At 35.4% G+C, this 15872-nt stretch overlaps 1 protein-coding gene across 2 annotated transcripts in view; it reads left to right on the forward strand.

Annotated features, from left to right (window-relative positions):
* Nucleotides 1–14929, forward strand: part of PDHX (pyruvate dehydrogenase complex component X) — a 46377-nt gene extending 31448 nt beyond the window's left edge. For both annotated transcript variants that reach the window (XM_081153693.1, XM_081153692.1), the window contains exons 7-11: nucleotides 1364–1511; nucleotides 3921–3979; nucleotides 7136–7294; nucleotides 11681–11745; nucleotides 14127–14929. In XM_081153693.1, the coding sequence (XP_081009819.1) occupies nucleotides 1364–1511; nucleotides 3921–3979; nucleotides 7136–7294; nucleotides 11681–11745; nucleotides 14127–14385 (690 nt within the window). In that variant the 3' untranslated portion in view covers nucleotides 14386–14929. The remainder of the gene's footprint in view (nucleotides 1–1363; nucleotides 1512–3920; nucleotides 3980–7135; nucleotides 7295–11680; nucleotides 11746–14126) is intronic.
* The last annotated feature ends 943 nt before the right edge of the window (nucleotides 14930–15872 follow it).

Below are 15872 nucleotides of genomic sequence, written 5' to 3' on the forward strand. Positions count from 1 at the left end.
ATGCAGGATAATCAGGTTTATTTAAAATTGAATGAGCACTTAAATAAAAAATAGACAGACAAACCTATACTGCTTTTCCTAATGGAGAAATATATTTTAATGTGATATTTTTTCAAGAATTGAAAACAGTACAAGTTTCATAGGAAACAGATTTTTTACTATACATTAATGATTTATGAATACATATATAAAAAGTTTATGTGTAATCAAATCTTATTTCTTTAAAAATTAAGTTATTCTTTAAAAATTAGGAAGATAAACCTTACTTTCAAATTCTTATGGTATGTGGGAGCTTTTATTCCATTTGATCAAGTACTCTGTTAACCTAAAATATTTAATTCCATAAGAGAGCATTTGTTTAAAAAAGAAATAAGCTGTACTTTCTGCCTCTTTGTAATATCCTGAAGTGATTTTAACCCAGTCCCAGAATGGCATAAAGCACAAGGAAGGAATTAGATGTAATTAAGGCCCATCATGCTTTTGTTCGAAGTTCAAGGAACAGAATAGAAAAGCTACGATAAAGTTACAGGAAGATTTTATTATCTCATTCATGCTTTGTATTTTGAATTTGTAGGCTAGTTCATGTGATTTTTTTTTTAATGACAAACCAAAATAGAAATAATTTGATAGATTATCCAGTATATTGGATTATCTTTTTCTACTTTATGCCATTTTTATAAGAATTGCTTTTAGTTCATTTGTTGATTTATTAGCTGTTTTGAATGTTATTAGGAAATGTTTATAACAAAAATTGCTAATAGGTGGTATCTCTGGTGTGTGTGTGTGTTTGTATAAGTATGTACACACACATCCATGAGGAGTTATTCATGATTTGTTAGATTTTTTTTAATCATCTTAAACATAGTAACATAAGAAGTCCTATTCACAACTGAAACTTGAATTTTTCCACTTTTTCCTGCAGTAATATACTCTGAAGTTTTTTCTACAGTTTTGTACTATAATGTTAAAACTTCTAGGTTTCTTACATTCTGTCTTGTACTAAGAAAATTTTTTTTAATCTTAGACTTAATCTGAGAGAGAGAGAGGGAGAGAGAGAGAGAGAAACATTGATGTGAGAGAAACATCGGTTGTCTCCTGCGCACACGCTGACCGGCGATAGAACCTGCAACCCGGGTATGTGCCCTGACTGGGAATGGAGCCTGCCAACCTTTTGGTGTACAAGAAGATGCTCCAAACAACTGAGCCACACCAGCCCAGGCACTAAGAATTTTTAATAGTACTTTTTCTGTATTAATCTTTAATTATTATATAAGTAACTGATACCTCATTCTTGTTACGAAGTTTATTTTTTTTCCCCTTTCATTTTTTATGGTTTAACGGACAGATTTCTATTTCTTTGCAGGGTACATTCACTGAAATCCCAGCTAGCAATATTCGAAGAGTTATTGCCAAGAGGTTAACTGAATCTAAAAGTACTGTACCTCATGCATATGCTACTGCTGATTGTGACGTTGGAGCTGTTTTAAAAGTTAGACAAAATCTGTTCAAAGGTTAGTAAAATTGAATTTACTTAACGCAATACACATACTTATTATCATGAAATCTTTTATTTATAAAATATTCGTTAGGTAGCTTTTTATTTCAATTTCATCATCTGGGAATATTTTAGTGCTAGAGAAAAGAATTAGTTCTCTTTTCCTATAAGAAATAAATTGGTTCCATAGTATTGAGTAAATCATACTTTTTGGTATGATACCTGAACAGAGCAGTCCTTAGCATTTTAGAAAGTTATAAAATCCAAAACTGGTTTAAGAATGTTTTAGATTATAAATATGTTTTAGATATCACTCTTCTTGATACAAGTTTTAATTTTTAAATTTCTTCTTCAAAGTGCATTTTAGGTTATTAAATTTTTAATGCTTCTCCTGAAAATCAATTAAAACTAAGGTTGCTGAACGAGAATTTTTAGCATACACTGATGTATCATTTCTTTCTTTCCAACTTATATGGCTTTTACTTCATTTTCTTGCCTTATTGCACTGTTGAAGACTTCTGTTACAATGACGAATGTAAGTGGTAAAAGCAGACATTCTTGCCTCGTTCTTGATCTTGGGAGAAAACAGGCTCTAATGTTAGCTGTACTATTTTGTAGATTTCTTTTTTCAGGCTAAAATTCACATTTGGATGGATGTTGAATTTTGCCAAATGCTTTTTGTGCATCTTTTGAGATAATCTTTCCTTTTCCTGTCTGTTAATATGGTGAATTTTATTGGTTGATTTCCAAATATTGAATCGACCTTGTTTATATGAGTGATTACTTGTAATGAGTGAATAAAATTCATTTAATCCTTAATTTTCTCATAATTGCTTGATTCCATTTTCTAAAATTTTGCTAAGAATCTTTACACCTGTGTTCATGAGATATTCTGACCTGTAGTTTTGAGATTTTTTTTTTCTGGGTTTGTTATCAGATCTCACAGAATGCATTAGAAATTTTTTTCCTCCATTATTTTCAGGAAGAGTTTGGGTAGAATTGGTTTTATTTCTGATTGTTTGGTAGAACTTAGTAGTGAATCTGTTTAGACCTCTGGGTGTTTTTTTTTATGGGAAGATTTTCAACTCAAATTCATTTTTTTAAATAGATAAGAATTATATATTCCTTATTGAATGAGCTTTGGTAGTTTAAGTCTTCCAACGAATTTGTTTATGTCTAAGTTACTGATTTATTGGCATAAAGCAGTGAGAGGTAATTATGAGTTCATAAAAGATTGTGTCCACATATTTGAAATTGTGCAGACCAAATTATGGGTTATCATTAAAAGTCTAAGCATTGGAAATCCATTTTTTTTTTCTATTCCTAAAGGGATTTTAAAGAAACAAAAAATTTGTGTGTTTCTGGAAATCTGAATTAGAAGAGCTGTGAATTAAGCGAGCAGCTGACAGTAACCATGACAGTTTGGCAGTGTTTATTTTTATGGTAATTCATCTAATCTTTTTCTGAAATCTTCAGCATGCCTTTGGAATGAGCTCTTGTTCACACAATATTCCCTGACTCCTGCCACATACCAATGACTAGATCTTGATCTGAAAGTTGTCTTCTGGAAGCTTTTTCAATAAAGAATCAAGTGTAATTTACATTTTCCAACATTTTCATACCTACTGGGAAAAGCAAAAGTATAAATAAAATGCTTTAGTTATAGCAGCTGTATGGGGAGAGAGAGGACCTCAGTTTTATCTTGAAATCATCACATGTACTGGAAGGAAATTAAATGGATTCACCATAAAACTAGACAGAAAACCTCATTTTACTTATTACACTAGGACCTACACCAGCATTGCCTCATCTTTGGCATTTGCTCTATCCTGATTTGCTAAGTTAAACAGCAGATCTTATTTAATGTTGTGGTCTAAAACTTTTGTCATTCTCCCCATTAGTAAAAAATATTTTGAATCTTCCCCAGATATATATTTGTTTTTTTAAAGTGACTACGTGTACCATGGTTCTAATATAATCAGTATGTTATAAAGCATACACAGAATAAGGACATTTGGAAAGGGTAAGAAAAATGAATCATCTTGTAAGCTTCCTGTTTATATACATCACAGAGAGACCATTTGTCTCTTTAGAGACATAAGAGTTGACTCTTTTCTTTCTGATTGAGGTTATAATATATCCTTCAGGTTCTTGTGTGTGATATCTGAGCAGTTTAAAAGAATTATAATCCATGCCTAGGAGTAAGCTTTCATATTCATGGTTAATACTGTTTGTCCAGGACCTCATATCTGCAAGTTGTTCTCATCAGTGGGACCTTATTGAACAAGCAAATGAACAAACCCTGTAGTGCTTTTATCACCGTTTGTCAGTGTTGTCAGTCCCTAATTTACAAGTTTGAAATCGTAGCGGTCAGTGTTAACGTTTATTACGAACATTAATTTTAATAGTCTTGTTTTTCTTTCAGATGACATTAAAGTGTCAGTAAACGATTTTATCATCAAGGCAGCAGCTGTTACCCTTAAAGTAAGTAGCAAACTCCAATAATTTTGGCTTCTAAAGTCATCTCACGTCTTTAGGTCTTTATATGATAAATAGAACTCTTTTAAGTCACAAACATTTTATAATTTTACTGCCAAAATCATTCTATCATTTAATCTTACCTCCTCAGTTTTACAGATGAAGAAACTGAGAATCAGTTTCTAATTAAACTAATTAATTATAGCAGAATAAAGACCACTCACTCAGCAAACACTAACGGACCCCCCCCTCTTGCGCTAAATGCATTCCAGGCATTAGGAATAGGGCAGGGAGCAAAGCCCTGCGTCCTTCCTGTTCTAGTGGGGCACATGTTCGTGTTCCGGTTGGGAGAGACCAGCCAGTACTAACTGTCAGGTGGCGGGAGAAAGCCGGGTGCGACGTGAAGAGCCAGGGGTGCTATTTTCAGAAGGAAGGCCTGTCTGGCAAGGGGATAAGTGGAAGAGGCGTGCAGAAAGGGAGTGAGCCAAGTAGACATGTGCCAGGAGATTATTCCAGACAGGGAACAGCAAACACAAAGGCCGTGAGGAGTGGACTGTGTTGTTCAGAAACCTGGCGCTGGGGATCAAGTGCCTAGAGTGGAGTTAGCAAGAGCAGGGGGGAGATGAGATTACATTTTATAATGGGGTGGAGTTGGGGGCGGCCCAAAGTGCGTGAGGCTTTGGTGGCATGGTAGGGACTAGGGACCTTATTATGAGTGAGAAGGAAGTCTTTGGGAGGTTTTGAGCGAAGGACTAAGATGATTTGACTCACACTTTAAATAGAAAAGGGAGGGGCTGCTGCGCTTGCTGCGTGGAACCCAGCCTGCGGAGGGCAAGGGGGAAGCAGCGCGCTCTCCTGGGAGGCTGGCGGTGACCGCGGTTTGGACTGAGGTAGTAGCAGGGAGCTGGGGTGAAGTGGAGATTTTGGTTACATTTCAAAGGGAGAGCCAAGAGGATTTGCTGATGGATTGGATGCGGGATGGGAGAGAAAGGAGGGCGAGGATTTGGGGCCGAGCAATGGGAGGCTCGTAGTTTCCCATGTCCTAAGACTCGGAAAATGGGAGAGGAGCAGGCTTGAAACGGGAGTCTCGAGTTTGGTGTTGGACAGGTGAAGTTTGAGAAGCCTGATAGTGTCCCAGTGGAGGTGGCAAGAAGGCAGGTGGTCTGACTAGAGACGTGCATCTAAAACCCAGGCTTGCTGCCCAGCACCACTTTCTATTGTGCCTTTTTTGTATAAATGAGGCTACTTTTCAGTGTCACTATAAGTGCTATATTTAGAGTACATTTATAAAGAGTTTATTTTATTTCTTGAACAGTTAAATAATAGAGAATTTATAGGCATGCCTTTACAGCTGTTCATATCTAAATGCTTATATATCTTTTGACCAAATAATATTTTGAGTTATTAATGATTTTCTGATTATGAGTTATTCTTTCCCTCCTTAAGTAGTCATTACCTTTTTGTCAGTATTTCATTTCATAATATTGTATCAGAAGCCATAGTAATTGTAATTTAAATTTTGTGCTAGCCTTTCAGGCTTTTTTTTAATCAATGGCTTCATGAAAATGAATTTGGTGCATTTTTTCCCTTCCTTTCTCTGTGATTGTTTCAGTATTATAAAGATTTTTATATCTTGAAGTTTTATAGAATTCACCAGTAAAAGTATCCGAGTTCTATTTTGAGGAGGAAGCGTTGGCAATTTTCTCATTTCCCCCCCCATAATTATTGAACTGTTTAATTTTCAGCTTTTTCTTGAATCTGTCTTGGAAACTTATATATTCCCAGAAAATCATTTATTTCATGTAGATTCTTAAACTTACTAGGCTAGAGCCACTCAAACTTGCTTCTTATAAGTATGTTAATGTCCTCAATGCCTGGGGGTTTTCTGAACTCTGTCTCACTTTTATTATTGCATATTTATAGTCTCGCTCCTTTTATATTGTTTCATTATGTATTCCTTCATTTCCTTAGGTTTATTTTGGTTAGAGATATTTTGTGAGAAAACTTCACTGTGTAATTCTTTATAATTATCTTTTTAAATAAGATTATTTAGATTATAAATTTTCCTTTGAGTCCAATTTAGTTTATGTCTCATAGATTTTTGTTACATAGCTTTCTAAATTTATTTGCCAAATATTCTTTATTTGTGAGGCTGTTGTTGTTTTTCTCTTTTACTTTACCATTATCTCTAAAGAATTTAAAATCTTCTAAGAAGTTGGGACTTCGTTGTTTATTATTCTGACATAATGGCATTGTGGAAGGAATGAGCTGAGCCTTGAAAGAAGAAGTGAAAAGAGCAACTGAAAAGCGATGAAATGGAATGAGCGTGGCGTGGCAGGGAGAGGCCTGAGTGCAGCGAGCATTCACCTTAGGGGCGTGGGCAGAAGTCAAGTTAGGTAGGTAGGTAGGTAGCTTGGATCATACTGTGGATGGCTGTGTTTACATTACATGTGGAGAGATACGGATCTTATTCTGTGTAGAGCAAAGAATTTTTGAGAAGGGAAATTTGTTTTTGATGTCTATTTTTCAGCACCATTTTCTGCTCTGATATTTGCAACTTTATCAGTTCACATCGTTTCCAGGCATTTAATCATTCCATCTGGTTTTTCATCCTCAGTCTGCAGTTGTATGTATATTAAATATATACATGCTCACATATCATGTGTTTATGAAGCTAGAAAGTCTCTCTTAAATAAGGAAGCCATTTGTGAAAGGCCTGCTAATACCGCCCAGGGCTGTGCTAGAAAGTCAGGCTCTTTCAGGAATACTGTGGATGAATGTCACGACCCCTCTTCCCTCTCTTCCTTCTCATGGTCTTGTTGGTCAAGTGTTGGGGCAGAAAGTATAACAAACATTAAGTACTTTCTAGCAGTCAGGTTTAACAAAGGGAGCCTTTTTTGAACCATGATATAAAGAGATCAAAATATGTACATCATCAGAATTTCCTTAAGCTTGCCTCAAAAAAGATGGTATGCTTAATTATTCGTCCCAGACATAAAAGGTTTTTAACACAGAGATCCAAACCACTTTTTAAATAGAATTTTTATTTCCTTCTATCTAGCTATATTCACTTTCTAATACGCATAATAATAGTTATTTTTCTGTAATCACCTTGATCAACCTACTTCTTCAGTAACATGTTTTTATGTTTCTGTTTCATAGCAAATGCCGAGTGTTAATGTGAGCTGGGATGGAGAGGGCCCAAAGCAACTGCCCTTTATTGACATTTCAGTGGCTGTAGCAACAGATAGAGGTTTAATTACACCGATCATAAAAGATGCGGCTGCAAAGGGCATACAGGAAATTGCTGACTCGGTGAAGGTATGCCTTGAGAAATACTGTGCTTCCAAAATGCTGGAATTTACTTTCTGATAAAGTGTTGGTATGGCCTGATCATTCTGTGATTGATATAATATACATACATCTATCCATATAATTATATATATTTATATATACAGTTGTGTGTGTGTGTATGTATTATATATATTTATATATACAGTTGTGTGTGTATTTCCAAGTGATTATCATTTGTGTATATGGAGTTTTTAAGTTTCTATCCAGGTACAACCCATTTATTTATTTATTTATTTATTTTTATTATTATTTTAATCCTTATCAGAGGATTTTTTTAATTGATTTTAGAGAGAGAGGAAGGAAGGGAGGTGGGGAGGAGAGAGGGGGGTAGAGGGAGAGAGAGACATTGATGTGAAAGAAACAGGGATCGGTTGCCTCCTATACTCGCCCCAACTGGGGATCGAACTTGCAACCTAGATTTGTGCCCAGACTGAGAATTCAACTTGCGCCTTTTGGCTTATGAGAGACACTCTAACCAACTGAACCACCCGGCCAGGGCGCAGGTATAGCCCATGTTAAGAACATTTAACACTCAAAATTTCAGAAATAACATACAGAGAAAGTAGGGCCAACTGCATTCAAGTTATAGGTGAATGCTTTACTTCCTGAAGTCTAGAATCCAGCCTCAAAGAGACAGTTTAGATAGTTAAAGATGAAACTACATTTCTCTGAAAGGCTGCTAGACAGACCTCAGTGTAAACATCATTTTATTCTTAAGTTTATTCATTTCTGTTCTAGAATTGAGACCACTGAAAGTACTTAGTATTCCAGAAGCAAAAGTGCTTCATTTTTCCTGGCTTTCTTTAAAAGCAGTTTTGTAGCTCTAACATAGAAGAATCTGATTTCACTATTGTCACACTGAATGAGCGGGAACTCTGCAGTAGGTCAGCTCTGGCAGCCTCGGTAATTTCTAAGTGCGTTTTCAGTCAGAAATATCGTAGTGTTTGCATTGAAAATTTCAGATTCATTTAGGTAAGTGATTCTTTTTTCATTTATCAAGGACCAGTTGTGTGTAGTGGCAGAACAAGTTATGAGGGGGATTAAAAAGTAGAAGGTAAGATTTCTTGAGGAGCTGACGGTATATAAATGTGCAGACCTGCTTGCCCAGAATAAATAAATGAATGCAAGGCAGTCCAGTTTGATACACATACCCTCGGAGTCTTCGAGTGAGACACAATTACAGGCGACCTTAGTAGAATTGTCCTTTTAAAGCCTTTCTTCACGCCTCTGAAAAGACTTGCAGAGTGTGTTTTATAGATAAAAATGCAATTGCTCTCACCTAATACCATCACTTTGGGCATTGATGTCAACATAGGAATTTTGAGGGGACACAAGCATTTAAAAAAAAAACAATTTTTTTTTTTTGTAATTGAGAGGTGGTATTAATTTGGCCAATTTAAAAGTCAAAGTCATAGAGGTTGGTTTACTGGGATAGCACATGCCTTTTATTCATTGAGGATTTTCAACAGTGGTGAAAGTACATGTATTTGTTATCTTGTGAAGTTCATATGGGATTGAATTTAACTGTAGAGTTAGAATTTCCTTATGATTGTCTGTATTAAATTTTAAAAATTAACAATTATAGGAAGGTTTCTTTGATTCTGACCAAGTTACCAATTTTACTACTGTAATGAATAGTCTTAGAATAGCTGTGTTGGCCTCCTCTTTCCTTCTCTCTTCCGTCCTGAAAGGACCAGAGTTCAGGTGGTAAGGGGGCAGTGTCAGCAGCCTCCCCTCAGTGAGAAGGGCAGCCCTAACGCTTTGCAGCGCCCGGGGCTTCTGGAAGTGCTTAGCGTTCCCTGTAACGCCCAGCAACCCTTAGGGTTTCCTGCGCGCTGGCTTCTCTTTTGCCTGCTTCCCTCCCACCTGCTCTCTGTGGTCAGCACTTCACTCTCTTATGCTTATGATACACCAGACACTAGGCTAAGCATTTCCTATCATTCTCTTGGCCCAGTATTGGAGTTGGGACCTAAACTTCTCCATGTTAACATGGAAGAAACTGAGTTTAACATCTTTAAGAAATATGCCCAAGATGATGCATTTAGAAAGCAGTGGAAGTGGGGACTTATTTAAATCTAGGTGTTTCTTGCTTCAGATGCCACTTTCTTAGGCCTTCTATGGCTTCCGTTGCTAAGATAGCTTCTTACATTCATTACCCTATTTTATTGTCTTCATACAGTTCATCAGTCTTTGAAATGACCTTATTTTTTGACCCGTCTGTGTTCCCTCCTATCTCACGTTGACTGTCCTGTTCATTGCCATATCTCCAATTCTAGAAGAGTGCTTGGAAAATAGTAGTTGCTCAGTGAATTTTTTAAAGTTTTTAATAAAAGCTGTTACTGAACCTGATTTTCCAAGGAGTATGTGGATCCCAGGAAATGCATCGTGGACCCCGGGGTTAGGAACACGTGCACTGTTTACTTTTGGACCCTCAGGAATCCCAGGGATGTCAATGTGTGGTGCTAGAAGCATGTCTCGGCCATATCCAAGTTCTTATTTCCTAAATAGAGTAATATAGTAACAAGCCTTAGATCCCACACTGTTCTTAATTCTTCGTTAATTATAATAGTTTAAAAACGCAGAAGTAAACTTTACCTCATTAGTACCCAGTAAAATTTCTGAATGAATTAATAAGGCATGTGATATATTTTTAAAATGTTTGCTGGCCATCTTGTTATGTCCTTTCAGCTGGATGCTTCAGGTAACACCTGCTTTGATTTTAAGTTCACATTTTCACACTACCAGGAAAATCCAGTGAGAATTCTTTAGGAATTTTTAGAACCAACAACCCTCCTCAGGTTCTACTTTTTTTAGGTTCTTTGGGTTCATTGATAGGAATATCCTGCTGACGTATTTAGAGTCTACAGAGGTTTTTTTTAAAGTGTGTTATTTGTGCTTGCCATCTAGTCTTTAAAATGAATATGCTTTTTATTTGTGTTAGTGTGTGCGGTAGGTCATCAGGATACGTGGCGATCATCTGCCTTTAAAGAAATGCCTTCAAGGTCCACATGATATGTGCGTGTTCAAGTCATGTGAACAGTCATATTGCTTAAGGCAGGAAAAAGACATTGGCAGATTGTTCTTTCTGCTTCTGATATTCCACTGACTATACAAGTCTAAGTCTCTCTCTTCATTTTTCATTTTGGTTTCAAATAGCTTCATAAGTAACTCTATCCAAATAGTATAAATCTGTAGTTGTTACAGTTGCATTAAGTCGCAGTGATACATTGAGATCCTATTTAGGTTTTTAAAGAATGTTTTAGTTTTCAAAATTGAAATCATAGATTGTTTCAAATTAAATAGTTTTTAGCAGTGGTAGTAATTGTACTTATGTTAGCTATATAATGCAGAACATTAAATAAGCCCAGGGTTTATTTTATCTACCCTGCTCCTCATAAAATAATTCATTATTAATTTTTCATATGTAATGACTCAGCTTCTGTTTCCTTGCTTTGGAAGCACTGAAAAATAAAAATTAATGGAAGTGAAGGTAACTACAAGTACACGTAGAGGAAAATTTAACAACTTTTCTTAAATTTGCTCTCATGGTGTCATCTCTTTCCCTCTGTAAATTTTAAGAAATCAGTATTGTCAAGAGTGATATAAAATTACTGCATTCTTATATTCTTTGTGGAGTGTAAATTGGACTAGCTCATTCAGGAAATACTTCAGCTGTAGGATCAAGAACCATTTTCTGGGGCTTAGTAATTCCACTTCTGAGAATTTATATGAAATCATTCAAAAGAAACCAGTGAACTAAATTATGACACTGGGGAAATGACTAAGTAAATTCTGGCAGATACAGTCTTTAGAATGTTAAGCAGACATTAAAAAATCCTTTATAAAGACTTAGCAACATAGAAGATGCTTATAATATTGAAACCTGAAATATAAAGTTCTGGGTTTTTTTAACAACTCTGAAATTATGTGTTATAGGTTAAAAAGAAATGAAAACTGATATATTGGTTGCAGATTTGTTTCCATTGCATAGTTTATTTAGACTATTAGATTGACAAGAATGGCTTTTTCTAATATTTTATCTTAAAAGAAAAATTTATAGACAAGATAGCAAACACTGAAACATTCTGTGTAGTAGTGCACAAAGTAATTCCAATATTTGAAGAATTTTTAAAGGAAAGTGATTTTCCCAGAGTTTTGGTTTACATCTTTAGCTTCTTTAGATTATCTGTGTTCTATCTTGTTCATTTAAAAAATAATTTTAGGGGAAATTATATATACATCTTATAAAGTCAAAGCAAAGCATATGAGATGAGAGTCCTTGTACAAATATAATGCTGTACCGTATACTATGTATAACATAGCATTGGTTGACACATTTTGCATTTTTCACAGGCTTTATCAAAGAAAGCAAGAGATGGAAAACTGTTACCTGAAGAATACCAAGGAGGATCTTTCAGGTAAAATTTAAACTCTGATTACCAGTAGCATCGAATAGATATAAGATTTATAGAATCCATGTTAACCTGTTTTATTTATTTTCTGAAACTTTTTAAAATTTAAGCTAAATATCACATATTGTATTTAGATAACAGATTACATGAAAATATTCTTCAGACTAATTAGATTTTTGTATCAAAGCTAGTAGGAACCCTTTAGGATTAGCTAGTTAACTCATTCAAATGTTCATAGAATGACAGAGTTTGTTTTTGATATTTAAAAAAATATATAAATCCAGTAGATTTATAAACCTCAACTATTTTCTTTTCTATTTGTAATCTATTTTAAGGTACTTTGAGGGGAAATATTAACACTTAGACGGTTCAGTTATTATCAGCTCTATTTTTGTTTAAGTGTAACTTACACACAATTAAGTGCCCTTAGTGTACCTTGAATGTTTTACAAAATAAAGAAATTTGTGTAACTGACCAAAGCAGGATATTCTTCCTCTACCTTTCCTGAGAATCATCCCCTTAAAGGGAACCACTGTTCTTTGAATCCTCACCATAGATTTGTTTTCCTAGCTTTGATCTTTATGTAAGCACACATTCTTAGTGTCTGGCTTCTTTCACTCAACATTCATGTCTGGGAGAGGAACCATGTTGCTGTGTGAAGCACTCATTTATCACTGCAGTATCCAGTATTCTGTAGTATGCTGTATAAATATGTCAGTATCCAGTTTACTGTTGGGCGTTTGCGGTGTTTAAAGTTTGGCGCTATTACAAATAATGGTGCTATGAACATTTTATTAGTGTCTTATGATGACTGTATAAAATAATTTCATTGTATGCACTGAAAGTAGAATCCCTGGATTAAAAGCTTTAATAGATACTGTCAAACAATTTTCAGAAATAGTTACACAAATTTATACTTAACAGTGTATGAGAATTCCCATTAGTAATGTTAGGTTTTACATTTTTAACAATTCTTGAAGTATGTAGTGGTACTCTTTGTGGTCAGGTAGCAAATTAATGCTATTGAAAACGGTTTTTATTTATCTGTCAGCCATGTGGGTATCTGGTAATTCATCAGATAAAGTACCTGTTGAAGTCTTGTGTCTATTTTAAAAAATGATTTGTAGGAGTTTTTATTTCCAGATACACAGACCTTTGCAGGATATATATTATTTCAAACAACTTTTCCCACTCTGTGCCTTGCCTTTGGAACTTTCTTGATGGTGTTTCTTAATGAACAGAATTTCTGAATTTCAATGAAGTCCTGTTTATCTTCGTAGTTGGTCCTTGTTTTCTGTTAGGAATTATTGCCTAAAGATTCATGAAGTTATTCTACGTTGTCTTCTAGAAGCTTTATAATTTTTCACATGTAGATCATAATCCATCTGAAATTGGATTTTGTTTATTGTATGTAGATAAAGGTCAAAATTCTCTTTTTTTTCCTCATATGGATATTATGTCGACACAGTGTCATATGTTGAAAAGGTGACTGCTTCTCCATGGCATCGAGAAGGTGACCATGCATGTGTGCAGTCTGTTTCTGTGTTCTTTCCTCTTTTCAATTAGCCTGTTTGCCTCCCCGTTGCTCAGTACCACCAAGCTAAGGGCTTGATATCAGTAGTGAAAGTCTGCCAGTTTCGGTCACCCTTTAGATCGCCTTTCTTGGCTCTGTGTATTTCGAAATAAGCTTTAGAATCAACTTGTTGTTTGTCCTACACACACCACACCTTGCTGGGGTTTTTATTGGGATTGCATTGACTCTTGATCAGCTTGAGTATTTACAGCACTGAGTCTTCCAGTCGGTGAGTGTGGCATAGACCATCGTTCATTCAGTGCTTTGACTTTTTCAGTTCTGCTTTGTAATTTTTTGTACAGAGGTCTTATAAATGTTTCATTAGATTTATTCCTTCATATTTTTGATATTATTGTAAATGACATTATTCTTAAATTTTATTTTCTAATTACAGCAACCTGTCTATAGATGTAAAATGGCTTTTTATATTGATGCTTATCCAGTGGCTCAGCTGATTCCCTTACTGACCTGACGAGGTCACCTGTGGAGCCCCCGCGCTCCAGTGTGCAGTGTGTCTGGGAAACGGCGGCTCTGTTCGTTTTGGTCCTTGCATCTTTTCTTTTTCTTGCCATATGCCACTGCCTGCAGCTCCAGTTCAAGGCCAAATAGGCGTTTATATCAGATATAGTACTTGTATGTGTGTTGACATTCAACACACAATTTTTGATAGTATTGTAAGTAACATAGTCTTTTATCTTGGGCCTTTGACTTGGATAAGTTCTATAGCACAGTATTTTAGTAAAATAAAAATATATGCTTGGGGAAAGTCTTTGATTGAGGACCTGCCACCTTCAGAGCTCTCTGTTTCCTCTAGTATTTCCAACTTGGGGATGTTTGGCATCGATGAATTTACGGCCGTGATCAACCCTCCCCAGGCCTGCATTTTAGCTGTCGGGAGGTTCCGACCTGTGCTGAAGCTCACCCAGGATGAAGAGGGGAATGACAAGCTGCAGCAGCACCATCTCATCACAGTCACCATGTCAAGTGACGGCCGCGTAGTCGATGACGAACTAGCTACCAGGTTTCTTGAAAGTTTTAAAGCAAACCTGGAGAATCCTATTCGACTTGCCTAGTTCTCAGAGTTAGAGCTGTCACCCAGAAACATGAACTGTATGGAAAAAATTAGGTATTTAAGTGTGAAGTGGGTAAAATGTTTATTTATTTAAGGTGGAAGAGTTTGACCTGAGTTGTCTTCATTTTCATAATGCTGTAGAAATAAATGATAACAGACTATAACTGATAAAAGAAAGAGGACATTTAGTTAGATCCATTTTTAACCTTGGTGCTGTACAAAGGGGATGTTAAACTAGATGTAAATTAAATTATTATGTTTGGCTCCTTGGAGCATTTTAGAATATTTGAGAATGTATGATAAATTGTTAACTCAGAGAATTGTTACAATTATACTTAATTTTATTTACATTGGATGTAGTCTTCAAAGAAACACCCACTAATTTAGCAGTGGGGCCTCGCTTTGACAAGCACTGCTTTAGACAGACTTGAACAATTACTATGTACAGAACTCATTCTGGATACCAGTGAATAAATAAGGATCACCTTGTATTAGGGGGTTGGCAACACTGAATTTTTTATGTATATAAAGCCATATGTTTCAGAGTGCTTTCTATCAGTCTTATTCTTTACTCCTGTGACACTGTGAACTTCTAAAAGGAAGAATTAAAAAATAAAAAATGAAGAGAGAAAGAGAGACCAAAAAAATGTATTTGTTTCAGTGGTAAACTGTAGTTCAAATATCTAAACCTCGGAAATAACTGCTCAACTTCATACTAAGTTGGAATGTATTAAAATAAGTTATACGGTTTCCTGCCAAACATTTTAAGATAGTGTGGATTTGAACACAAAATGTTGTTTCTTAATGCATTTTAATCAGGTTTGAAGTATGCAACAAGATGTGAGAAAAGGTAAAAATTTCTATTGTAGTTTAAATATTAGGACACAGAAATTTAGTGAAACCTTGAAGTAGGTTAGTAGTTTCCCCAGAACCGCTTAAAGGGGACTTTACAGGAAGAAAGGAAGAATGTAAAATTAACATGACAGAAGGAAAATAGTGGATATGGAAGGTAAAGAGAGTAGAAAAGAAAGCGCCTGAAGCAGGTAAGAGCCATCCTTGTTACTCCATTGATGAGATGAAATTTTCACTAATTATCGTAAAGGTTAGAAGGGTTTCTTTCTTTTAAGGATTCTACTATAACTGGCGAGATAATGGCACTGAAATTGGATAGTAATTTAATTATCCAGTCACAGAAAGGCTCATGTCAGTGTCTGCTGACGTGGATCACCTGAGAAGGACTGTGTGGTACAGTTGTAAGGTGTGACACAGTCAGCTACTCACGCTCTAAGAAAACAGCCTTCCAGAATAATTAGAGCCCCAGCCAGTTGTTAAGAAAGTGCTTAATCCAATGGCTCAGTTTTAACAAGCTGTTTTTTAAAAACAGTCTTCAAAACTTTGGTTATATTAGCAGTTTTTCTGAAAACTGTGGCCAAATGCTACTTTTAAATTAACTTTTATATGTTAAATTATTTTTAGTCAATTTTAACT

The sequence above is a fragment of the Miniopterus schreibersii genome, assembly GCF_964146895.1.
Source record: "Miniopterus schreibersii genome assembly, chromosome: 12".
NCBI classification, from domain to species: Eukaryota; Metazoa; Chordata; class Mammalia; order Chiroptera; family Miniopteridae; genus Miniopterus; species Miniopterus schreibersii.